At 36.1% G+C, this 13,193-nt stretch overlaps 1 protein-coding gene across 2 annotated transcripts in view; it reads right to left on the bottom strand.

The window, feature by feature from the left end:
- Window positions 1-13,193, bottom strand: part of Pkd2 (polycystin 2, transient receptor potential cation channel) — a 52,411-nt gene that overhangs the window by 36,933 nt on the left and 2,285 nt on the right. The window contains exon 2 of one of the 2 annotated variants that reach the window (XM_078021596.1): window positions 6,549-6,662. The exons of the other annotated variant lie outside the window; for it this stretch is intronic. Coding sequence (XP_077877722.1) covers window positions 6,549-6,662 — 114 coding nt within the window. The remainder of the gene's footprint in view (window positions 1-6,548; window positions 6,663-13,193) is intronic. 2 annotated transcript variants of the gene reach the window in all.

The following is a 13,193-nucleotide window of genomic DNA, read 5'->3' as shown; positions in this document are numbered from 1 at the left end:
TAGAGTAAAATGCTGGTCCATTATCTAAATATTTAAAATTGTATCTTAAAGAAGAGGTGATTACACCTTGTCCCTTGGGAAATCCAACTGCATTAATCTGTTTTAGAAGCTCTAATGCCTGGAGGCAGGGCATGGTAATCCTAAAAGTCAAGACAGAGGGAGAGTGGTATACATCCAAACTGTCTCCTACCTGGCATCCAGTCATCTTCTTAAAACTTAAATGAACTGTATAACTCTTTTAAAGTCCTGGCTTCAAACTGTTAGCCCCTAATGAAAGCCCACAAAATTTATAGAGTCTGGGCCATGATCACTTTTCCATCTTCATTAGATGGCATTATCCAGTAACTGGCTTTATTCAACTTCTGGAATGCTCTGAGTCTTTTCCTGCTTCAGAACCTTCATGAAGTTCTCTCTTTATCTGGGTGGCTCACACTCTTGCTTCAATCTTCAGAAAGGCCTTCCCTGTAGGAGAACCCTCTTTCCCAGTTTTAAACTTTCATATCACTAACCTTAAGTATTGGAGAGTCTATGGCCAGATCTAGTCCACATGGGTTCTGGAACTAGAAAAAGGGAAAATGGCTCTGGTGGTTTATTTAAAGTGTACATGAAAGGCAGGCATATGTTTAAAGGGTGGAGTCTTGCTTCCAGATGTCTTGCAGTCAGCAGGTTGATTGACATGTTGGCAGGCCACACCTGTCTCTGGTACTGTGTGGACCATGGCAGAGCAAGAAAGAGATTCACATTTTCCCTGGGCAATTGACCAGATAAAGTGCATTTTTAGAGCATCATTCCCAGATACCAGATGTCTCTATCCATGAGGAAGGCTCTATGCACAGTGACACACTTCCAAACCATGGATGGCTCTCAACACTTAAGGGCAGAACCTAAATCTGTTTATAATTTAGTAAACAGTCATATGAATGAAACATGAATAATTCAGGAGAGAGGGTTAAAAGAGGAACAAGATTGATGTTTAAAAGAAGACATATTTGAGAGATACTGAAGAGGTAAGGGCAGGTGTCTCAGATGCCTCTTGAGCTTTGGCTAAGGTGTTCACAGAGGATAGTAATGTTCACCTGGGTAGACGACGTGACTGAAACATGCTTGAAACGGCGGTGTGATGAGACAGGTTTAGGACTATTAGGGATAAGATGCCTGTGAGAAATGCCATTGGGATGTCTAGTAGAATATGGCACAAGATGAGTAGCTCATTAGAGAGGTCTGGAGCTGGATAGAAGGACTTGAGAGTCACCATATAAAAGTACTAGTTGAAGCTTTGCTTTGGGAAAATTCATCTAAGAGAAAACTAGTCACAGAGAAAACTCTGCCTACAGGTTTCAGAACAAAGGAAACTAAGAAATTAAATAAGACAAGGAGGAGTACTGGAAGACAGGAAGTTATAGAAGTCAAAAAGGGAAGGAAGATTCCAGAATGCTAAATGTCAAGGGACCAAATCCCAGAAAGGCTGAAAAGATCCCATAGAATTTGGCAATAAATAGATCCCCAGTAACCTTGGCGCAGGGCTCTTAAGAGGTGGAAGAGAGACTGCGGAATCAACAAGAGAGTTCATGAAATAAAGTTATTCAAATTCCCATGTTTAATCCAGTTTGGGCTAAAATTTCAAAGAAAATGGTAAATAACAAGTTCTAATGGGAATATTTAAGGGATAGAAGATGTTGACACAGAAGCTTTTGAGAACATCAGTGCTAGACTAGCATTTTGCTTGTTCTGTTTCAAAACAAGAGGAAAATTTACAATGTGCATCACCAGAAAGATGAAAAAATATGCCAAGTGGAAAAAAAGGTCATGATTAAAGTCATTTCTATACATCTTTGCTTTCTTGTCATTGTAAAGTTGAATTTTTGTCTAGTCATTTACCAGAAAGGACAAGAAGTTTTCCAGCCACCATCAAAGGCTTTAACAGTTACTTCCTAGGGACTGTGACCTGTGATGTTTCCATTTTGGAAAACTACATGGAAAGCTATTAGAATGTTTGTCACCAGAAATGGAAGCAGTGTCCCACTGGTATGGCCATAAACCACTGACCTGGACTTCAATGAACATAGTTATCAGCAATTCAATCTGTGTGGACTTGCTGCTAATCAGGCAAACTATCTATAGCATCCTTGCAGTCCTTTACAAGTAAAATGAAATATGCCTTTTTTTTTCTTTTAAGAAGGAAAGGAAAGTCACCTTCTAATATAAAAAAATGGAGAGACATATTTCTTCTTAAAAGAGCTCCTCCTTTCCTAGGACCTATCAGATTTTACTGTGACTTTTGTTGCTTATTCTTTCATTTTTATTACTTCTTTGCATACCAGTGGGTTTAAAGTCAAAGACTTCCCACATAAATGGATTACATATTCCACTCTGTGAAAAAAGTTACGTTTTCTCTCCTGCAAATGTTTACAGAACCACCTCAGTGGTTTCTGACTTTAAAATTTATTAAAATATTAATAGTTTGTTATATTCCTTGTACTTGGTCTTTGCAATTTTTCTGCATTTTAATTTCTTTGACTTTCAGAAATACTGTATTTCTATGGTACTGATTCAACTAGATTTTTAATTTTCATTATATCCACAGTTAAGAGGTTGAACAACTTTGTAGATGAGTAAAGAGAATAGAAAAAGGAAAAGAGAGATATATTTTTATCATAGAGGCTGAAAAGAAAAAAGATTTTTGCAAAAATCTGTGGAAATACTCCTTATTCCTTCCTATAATTTCAGCCAGCATCTAACTCACATAAGTGAGATACTATTATTATTTAAAATAGTAACCCATATATATTGATAAGTACTTTGATAGTGAATTAATATCAACCTCAGATTTCAACTAAGAATAAATCCTAAAATAGAAAATAGGCATACTTAATTTACTTGTTATTTCTATCCTCTTGGCAAACAAAGTAGGCTGCTTTTTTAAAACAGGAAACAGAACTAACAATGTTAAGGTGAAAAATAAGCTCTTAATGGGCATTTAGCTACTCCAAAGGAATTGGGAATCTGGGTTCAAATAATAACACCTTATAGTTCTTAGAACTCATTAATTTGGTCATTCTGATGTTTTTAATGATTTACAGGTTTACTTATCATTGCTATTGTATGAGAGACAGTATCCTGGTAACTTTTCATGTATTACTTCTAATCTTCAAAACAAGTATTTTACAGATGAAAAAAACAAATGTTCAGAAAGATTAAATAATTCACTCAAGTTTACCTAGCATCTCAGTGGTAGAACTGGAACTCAGATCTTTATGAAACAAAAGAGCTTTAATTATGCAAATATGTAGACATACATAGGGTTAAGCATATGATCTCATTTGCACACAGAGTAATGATTTTGAAAATTCATAATCATTTGATATTGATGGTGAAATTTTAAGATTAGTGATTGAAAAGATGGTTTCTGAAGAATTCCATCATTAGAAGACAGAAGGCTTTATTAGGACTGAATCATGCCTGGTAATCCTCATTTTTCAATTTAGTCAATAGCTGATCTATCAGAGGAATGGTAGAGTTATTCAGATAGGCATTAAGAAGTCATAAACCATTAACCTTCCATGAATACGGAGCTGGATGATATGCAATGAGTGAACTTCATCTAAAGGGTGTTGATTAATGGACTGATGTTCATAGGTCAATCTTTTTTGACTTCTCAACTACAAGTATAAGAACATGAAGGATAACTCGGCTAATACTGTGAAGCTGAAATAAAGCTGATATGTGAGATGAATAAATCTAAATAATTTCAAAAAACTGGAATGATGAGCAGAATCTAATGAGATTAAAAATACAATCTGAAAGGGAAAACCTCAAATACTAATCAGAAGACATAGAACTTTATGATTTTGGGTGAAGAGACTAGGGAATCATTGATGAAGCAACCTTCTAAATAGGATGGTAGGGTGCATGAAGGCAGTGCAGTATCTGGAGAAAGAAGCTCACAGCCCCAATATCCATAGTGAGGGACTCTGAAAAACAGAACACATGCTACTAGGAGTTACCATGGGGTGAGTTCCTCAAAAGCATGTATACAATCACAGGATCAATAGTTGAACAAACCAGAAAGCTTAATCCTGGAGAAGACGATGAGTGGATGTCTGCCTGCAGACATCCAAAGGGCTAGATTGGAAGAGACATAGAAAAGGTATTTGGCATCAGTAAGTTTGGAGGGTAGAACTAGGAGAAGGAGTCACAGAGGAAAGTCTTTGGCTTGATAGAAGGAAGAAATCTGTAACTTAGCCACAAAGAAATAAACTAGTTCCAAAATGTGGGTCTTTTAACCTGGCCTCTTCCTCAATCAGAGGCAGGATGATGGCCATTCAGAAGGGATGGTGCAGGGGAAATTTTAACATTCAATGTAAGTTTGACCATATGGCTACTAAGATCTGATCTTAACCAGAGATGATAAAATATTCTAAAAATAAAACTATGCATATTAAAATATGTAGATTCTGAACTAAGGAAAAGTATATTTAGGGTAAAAAAGAACAAACTAAGAATATAAAAATTCTAAAATAAGTAAGAAACACTAATTTGTTATGTGACTGCAGGTAGGTTTTCTAAACTCTTCTGTTTACTTATCTGACCTATTTCCCAAACTTACTAATGCATCTGAAAACTCATATCTTGGAAGGTGGGATAGTGGATCTTGGCCAACTGTGATTTCTTTCTTTCTTTCTCTCTCTCTCTCTCTCTCTCTCTCTCTCTCTCTCTCTCTCTCTCTCTCTCTTTCTTTCTTTCTTTTTTAATTTTCTTGGAAGTTCTGATGTTTAGGCAGTTTCTATAATTCTAGATATACTTAAAGGGAAGGCCTATTTTGCTTAAGAAATATGTGTGCATAGGTAATGCTTGAAAAAGTTTAATAGTTCTAATCAACCTGTTAATATTTTAGGCTACTGCAGTTTAGTATTTAAACATCATTTCCATGCAGGAAACAAATTCAACCTCAGTACTCTAAGCTCTACTGGCTTAGAACACAAGAGTTTAAAAGATGTCTTCTCTTATTTTGCAATGTTTAATGTAATATATAGATTATTCTAGCATCTTAGCATTTCTTTCTTAGATAACATGTTTTATAAAATAATCTCATATCACTTACATGAGGAATCTAACATGGCCAAATTCATGCAACAGAATTAAGGGGGTAGAGTAATGAGTCAAAGACATAAAAACCAAACAAGTCCTTTCAAAACCCCCTCAAAAAATTAAGAAATAAAGTCAGTAGGATGCTACAAACCAAAAGCTAAGTAATGGTTAGCAGAAGCATTTGAAGGATAAAGGGGCTTTCTGCCAAATGCAACCAACAGAGGGAAGTTTGGGGGATATTTTTGAGATGATGGAAATGTTCTAAAATTGAATTTGAGGGTTGCACAACTCTGTACATTTATAAAAAGAAATACATGTATTTGATATTTAAATGGATGAGTTAAATTATACTTCAATAAAGCTTTGTAAATTATACTTCAATAAAGCTTTTTTCTTAAAAAATAAAGTATCATGAGTTTCTTTAAAAACAAAAAAAGGACTAAAATCATTTTTAAAAGCATGAGACATTTCTTCCTAAATAAATATTTTAAAACTAAACTTCAGAAACTTAGTGTGAAAAAAACAAGAAGATGATGTTTTTCATATATATAGAGGTTTTAGCTTAAAAAAACTTCATTTCTTTCTTAAATTTCCACTTGGGTAGGCAAAGTCTTAGGAAATATAAAAAGAAGACATTCCCTGGTAAAACTTGTTAGAAGCTTACTAGTCCTAGTAAAAAACAGCTTAGAACATAAAAGTTTCTAGCAGCTTGGGACATAAAAGTTTAAGATGTCATCTCTTGCTTTGCAATTTTTAATGTAATATATAGATTATTCGAGTTTTTAGCTTTTATTTCTAGGATGTTTTATACAATAATCTCATATTTCTTACATGAGAAATCTAACATAGCTGAAATCATGGAAACAGAATTATGGTAGTGGGGAGAGTGGGAGGGGCCTGCACAAGTTTCCTTGAGGTAAAGTGGAACAATTATTGAAGATTTGGAAAAAATAAAGAATTGGTATGAAACACTGACATGGCATATCCAAATCCAAAAGAAGGGACCTTTAAATGTATATCAAAATAATACCAGGTAACATTATCTGAGTTTCCTGAAAGTTAAACTTGGAAAGTCATTCTTCTGAAACAGAAGACTTCATATTCACTGATCTCCTAATAGTGATGATACCATATTCATTGCTATGAAATCTAATGTTAAAACCATTTAACTTGGGTTCTTCAGGTTTGGCAAGTGACTCCATGCTTCTTATAAAAAAAAAAAAAAAAAGACCACAACTGACAATGAACTGGCCAGTCAGATATGCTGATTTTTAATCTGTGCTTTCTAGAGGATAGAAAAGAGTTTACCCAATTCTAAATCAGTATTGAAAACAAAGCAAATGAGAACTCTTGGTTCGAGCCAACATGCTTCCAGTGCCTACATACTTCTTTTTAATTAATTTTGACAGGTCAAACATTTTCAAAACTTTTCCATTAGTGGAAGCTAAGAGACTACTTACAGATGCACAAGACTATGAGAAAAAGGAGGTATGTGACCAGTTCCCGTAAAACACTTTTAAGGTATTTCTCTCGGTTAGTGTTGCTTTCTTCCATGAGTCTTGTTCCCCAGAGACCTTTAAAATAATAATGGAAAAAGAAGATGTCATTTTATTTAAGAAATGTTATAAATGACAAAAGGGAAAAACATGAAATAAATAGTATAATCTGTACGGGGGTTTCTCATTTATAAATATGAACACTTTAGCAATCTCTGAATGTGATTAGGAAGCTGGGGTTAGCAGGAGTAGCTTTTATTTTACATGCTCTCCTGTTCCCCTGAACGTGCAAAACATGAGGCAACAATCCAGTCATCTTCTCAACTCCCAAGACCATTAGCAAAAATTTTAGTAAAAATTTAAGACAGGAAACGAGGGTAATTTCAAAGAGGAGATTAAGCAATTGTGCACAACTCACAGCTCTTTCTATTTGAGAAAAAAATACAACCTGGTATCTGACTACTAAACCCAGCTAAGTAGATAAAGGACTGCATTGCTAATGACTTTTCAGGTCACCCCAGTGAAAAGAATTTCTGGTTGGTACATCAATTCAAGTTGGAAACACCCATCAAGCATCTAAGGCGCTGGCAGAAAAGCTACTCTGTGCTCATCTTTGTCCTTTAAGAAACTCCATGGTGCCTGATTAGCTTAGCAGATTTTTAAAATGCCAATTAACATATGCTTTTTAATTTAAAAGCAACAGTTCATCCCCAACCCGCCCCACTGAAGAAAAAGTAAAATCAGCAATTATGTTCTACATTTTAGCAGATGGAAAAAGTGTTGGGCTGGCTACGTAAAGATGACATAACCCTCCGTGAGCTTGCTGGAGAGAGTTACCACAGTTTTGGATTCTGCCAGCAGACAGACATGGTGGCCATCCAAACCTCTGTTAATGAACAGTGTGGTCAAGTCACATTACTAGTTTCTTGGAAGAACCTTAATGTTTTCCAGAAAAGACAAACTTCTCAATCCTTTCTGATGAATTAGGTTGGTTGTTAATAATCCTTACATGTCCCCTCATGCTTTTATTCTACAGACCTTCAATAATTGAAATTCACATGGCACTTAAACTACAATCAAGCCATTCAGAACAGAGGGAAATTTTGTATAGAATCTTTCACTGTGAAGAAATGACTTCATTATTAGTATTATCTTAGGATAATACATTAGTTGTACTCTTAAATTTGAGTATATGCTTTCCTTTCCCTTCCTTTCTTTCTCCCCAATTTCCTTTAGGAAAATGAGCATCTGAATTGAAAGACACTGTGTTACACATCACAGGTTTTACCACTCTGAAAATGGAGCATAACTTATGACCAGGTTTGCTTCTGCCAAGATCTGGTAGTCGTCAGAAATTACTCACTCAAAAGAAATGCAGCAAGCAGAATGTTTGTTCATTGAAACTCTATCATATTAAAGAATTATTACAAATTTAAATGACATGGAAAATTACAACTTGGAATAATAGAAGCAGCCAAGGATTAAGCAGCCAAGGATTAAGTAGTCCCGGATACAACCACACCATTTCTTTTGGTAGACTTCTTTTGGAGCCCCAGTATAAAATAGTCATGTGAGTAAAGACTGTAGTCTCCTTGGCATCAGGAAGGGCTGTTACCTTGCCCTACTTGGTCAGGGATTTCATTCTTTCCCATGGTTGACAGATAACCACATGTAAACAATAGGAATCATTCTTAATATTCACAGATGGTGTTGTTGGCCTTTAAATGGAAAAAAACAAACAGATTTCTATCAAATTTTATTCAAGCTAAATTTGCAATAACCTATGGCAATTTAATTCTGGCCCTTAAATGAAACATTTCTAAGAAAGAAACAAGTCCCCTTACTTATATTTTTATATGATCAATTATTAAGTGTTTTTTACTTTTTCTAAACTACTCTACCTACCTCCTCAAATATTTATGGGTTTTTAACATTTTCATTCCATTTTCCCACTCAGTGTGTGTGTGTGTGTGTGTGTGTGTGTGTGTGTGTGTGTGTGTACATACATATAGGATCTACCTTGAGAGACAAGGACTTATTTACATTCTGATGGGTAAAATAATTGTCCTGTAGTCAACTATTTCTCTTGTTTAATATCACTGATAAAGTAAGAACAGTTAAATATGTAACTCTTATCCAAAATAGGGGTACTTGAATTGTACATTCCATAGGTGGCTCAGACTTTTATAGCCCAAAAGATTTTTCTTTTCTTTCTCTAGAAGACTAGTTTTCCTGTCTGGGTTAATTGCATCAAGTCAGAAATAGGCCCTCCTCGTAGCCCTCACATGGAGCTGGTTCCACAGTCCTGACAACCTCTTTCTTCCATCCTCATGTGTCTGGTTGTGGCCTTGGTCACCCCTCCCTATCAGCCTGCTCCTGACCTGGGGTTCAGAACCATCCACCTTACCCCATCCTCTCTGTCTTCCAACTGCCTACTGGAAAAAGTTCCAATTCCATAATGTTAGCTGCAGGTTTGCTTGGTCCTGCTCCCTCGGTGGTTCCCTCCCTGAATTTCTACCTCATACTTTCAAAATGTAGCTCAAATTTGACCTGCTTCTGGAAGTCTCTGACCTCCTCAGGCAGAACTAGCCCCCTCTTCTTTGGGTTCCTTCTATCCCTGGGACCTACTATCACCTCTACTACCCCTACTCAACTCTGACCTTCTAAAAGTTGGGTCCTGGTGTTATTTTTTCTGTATCCCTAAGACCTACCATAAAAGGGATTCTCAAAATATGACCATTGATTGCATGAATTCTGTTACTAGCATAACCTTAACAATCTCCAAAGGGGAGCAAACTTCCATCAAAAGAATCCCCCCAGGTAATGAAAATACAAACCCCCATTTGTTCAAAATCATGGTGCAAACAAAAAAGGAAAAGGAAGCGATAAAGTTTGGGTTAAAAATAAGGGAAAGTAACAGTAGCCAAAGGGTGGGGGTTGGAGGGGAACCATGTTTACTAACTAAGGAAAGGATAAACAAAACAAAACATGGTACAGACATACAATGGGACACAATTCATTCATAACAAGGAATGAAGGGCCTGCTGCTACATGGATGAACCTTGAGAACATTATGCTAAGTGAAATAAGCCAATGCAAAGGACAAATATTGTTTGATTTCACTTATTATATTAGATAGCCACGGATTGAGAATTTCATAGAGGCAGAAAATAGAATAGAGGCTACCAGAATTTGGGGTAAGTAGGATTAGGGAATCAGTGTTAAATGAATACAAGGGTTCTGTGGGATGATGACAAAGTTCTGGAAATAATAAAAGTAAAGCACATTCACTATGTTATGAATTTACTTAAATGCCACAGAATTATACACTCAAAAATGGTTAAAACAGTGGCTGGAGTTGTGGCTCAGTGGCAAAGGGCTTGCCTAGCATGTGTGAGGTACTGGGTTCAATTCTCAGCACCTCATATGAATAAAAAATAAAGGTCCATTAGCAACTACAAATACAAAAATAAAATAAAATGCCTTAAAAATGGTTAAAACAATATTTTTCTGTTATATATGCCATTTTTTTTTTAAAGAAAGGCAGGCTCTCTTACTCTCTAGATCAAGAATTTGGATATGCAAATTTATCTGGAATATTCTAATGAATTCATATTTGTAAGGAGAATGGCTGGCTGAAGTTACATTCAGGCATTCCAAGGATATACTATAGTGGATAATAACACCTTTGGGGTCCAATGCTTGGAATTAAATCCTGATTCAAGCATTTAATAGTTGTGACACTGGGCAAGTGGTCTAACCTCATCTGTAAAATGGTAGTGATGATAGAACTTGCTTCACAGGGTTGTCCTGAGGATAAAAATCAAAGTATGTACATAATAAAGAGTTCAATACAGTACCTAGAACACAGTGAAGAATAGATTATTATTATTCAATTTATCAACTTTCAGCAAGGCTTCTCAACCTCTACGCTCTTGACATTTGGGGCAGGAGATAATGCACTGTGGTAGGAGCGGGGGACCATATGTGCATTGTAGAATGTTTAGTAGAATCTTTGCCCTCTACCCAGAAATACCAGGAGTGCCCCTCACAAACATACACCTCACACCCTGATTCAAAAAAACAAAAATTGTACTGGGAACCTGCCAAAGACCCCTGAAGGACAAAACTGCCCTTGAACCCAGGCTGAAGGTTAAAGGCTTCCAATTTAGAACAAGGCACTGCTGTTGAGGAAATAAGACTGAATTCTGAAGCCTTAAGAAAATTAGATGAATTCTCATGAAATGCAACAAAGAATGGTGGGTTCCATGTTTATCGATCTGGTTTAGTACCATCAGCTACAGCCAAGTTCAGATCTTTTTTAAGTCTTAATCACTGTGAATATTCTCCCCTAAAGATATCAAATGGAAAGGCAGGGAAAATCAAGAGTACTCAATAAGAGTACAGCAAAGTCACTTATCAAATACAAATAGCAGATCAATCTCAATATCAGGGTCTGATTCCTTTAGAAGAGTACACCTAATATTTCACTTGAGCCCTAGCACCAATATAGCAGACACTGCTAGCTGTCTAACCAAATCCATTTCTTCCCTCTAGACATGTGGCTATTATCATACTTCCCAACCTCTCTTGCTGGTATTCTTTGCTATGTGATTATGAACTTTGCCAATGGAGCGTAAGTGGGGGTTATGGGGGCCATTTCCAGGATGAACCCTTTAAGTCAACAGCAATGACAAGCCATCTTTATGCTCTTGTCACAAGAACCTGGATATCCAGCTTTGGTCATGGATACCATGAGAGGGCCCTGGCAAAGCCACATGAAAGAAGGAGCCTACGTCCCTGAATAACTCCATGGAGGAGAGCTGCCACTAACCTGGACACCCTCCTTAGAATGTAATGAGGATAAGAAATCAACTTTAGTTCTTCAGGCCACCAAATGGGAAAAAAGATGTTTATTCCTTATAGTAACTTAGCTCACCCTGACCAATGTGACTAGTTGAACATTCGTAATGCAAAAATTAGAAATTCAAAATGTTCCAAAATCTGAAACCCTTTGAGGACCACCTTGATCCCTCAAATGGAAAACTCTACTCCTGAATTCATTTGATATATCATAGTTAAAATGCAAGTGCACTAACATATTGTATAAAATTACTTACAGACTATGCGTATAAGGTATATATGGAACATATATGTCACCTTTAGTCTTGGGTTCCTGCCCCAAGATATCTCATTGTATATGTAAATATTTCAAAATCTGAAAAAAAAAATCCAGAATCTAAAATACTTCTTGGTTCAAGTATTTCAGATAAGAAATATTTAACATATATTTTGTAATTTCTTAGGAACCAAAATAGCTCAAGAACACATATTTAAAATAACAAGAAAAAACTGACTTTAGCAAGTTGATACAATCATAAATCATTCGACTTTAGAAATTCAGACTATATGATAACTATTGAGTGCCACATTTCACATTTATACTAAGAAAAGTTTTAAAATATATAAAAAAAGAATAAAGAAGATTGTTGGGAATCTCTCTTAGTCTGGGGCACTGCCTGTATCTTCCAGCCATCCTTTGCTGCCTCTGGTCCACATTTTCAGCGCCTTCACTCTGGCTACTTCCTACTCAGTCTCCTCGATTGGTATCTCCCTTTTCAAGTTCTCCTGAAATACAAGTTCTCCTGCTCTCCAAGCTGCTGACTCCTAGTTCCTATCAGCATGTTCTGCTCCTACTCAGAAACCTTCAGTTGCTTCTTAATATATAGGAAGACATTCTCAATTCCTTGTTTAGATACAATATATTCCACAACCAGCTCTCAGCACTTCTTTGCTCACCATCTTCTGCTAGAAAGACAGATCTATCTATTGTCCAAGGAGCAGGAAGGACCATTTGCTGTCCATCTCAGATTCATGTCATTAAACAACAACCAAGTATGGTGAAGCTTGTTTAAAGTCACAAAGGTGGGAGAACTCCAGACAATCTCCTGACCACTCCAAGCTCCAGTAATTTCTCCTACCTTTAAAAATCAAAAAGTTACTTTCTTCTGATCCTGGGGCACTGCTTACATATTACAAAAAAGATTCCCATCATCCATATCCTGAGAGGGGAAAATAATGGAATCCATTTATGGTTGTTAATTTTGCATTTCTTAGTTCTCTCCATAAGAAAATGGTGATGTACCACTCTGGTTTATTTCCTTTCCTAGCTGCTAGCACATGATTAACTACATACTAGGTGATATTTATCAAGTTGTTTGTAAGCAACAAGAATGCCAACTATATCTCTACCTAAAAGAAATAAAACAAAATTTAAAACATTTTCTATAATTAATAATTATGCTTGAGTCTCCTCTCCTATAAGTTAGACCACTGATGGATTTTTTCCTTCTTATATTTATCAATTAAATATAACTGATATTACCAAGGAAACAAATGAACAGATTCACAGGGCCTACCACTGGGAAGGGGTGCACAGCCTCCATGTCCTTTCCAGGAACACCACACTCTAGAAGTCCCATGTGTTCAGCTATGTGGAAGTTCCCACTGAAATGGTTTGACTAGTATTCACTGTAATAGCCCTCAAATTTTTCTTCAAAAGAAATAAATGTGTATATATCCTCAAATAAAAATACATATTTCATTTTA

The sequence above is a fragment of the Ictidomys tridecemlineatus genome, chromosome 9 (genome assembly GCF_052094955.1).
Source record: "Ictidomys tridecemlineatus isolate mIctTri1 chromosome 9, mIctTri1.hap1, whole genome shotgun sequence".
NCBI classification, from domain to species: Eukaryota; Metazoa; Chordata; class Mammalia; order Rodentia; family Sciuridae; genus Ictidomys; species Ictidomys tridecemlineatus.
The sequence above is the reverse complement of the archived record's forward strand: the minus strand, read 5'-3'. Positions and strand labels throughout refer to the sequence as shown.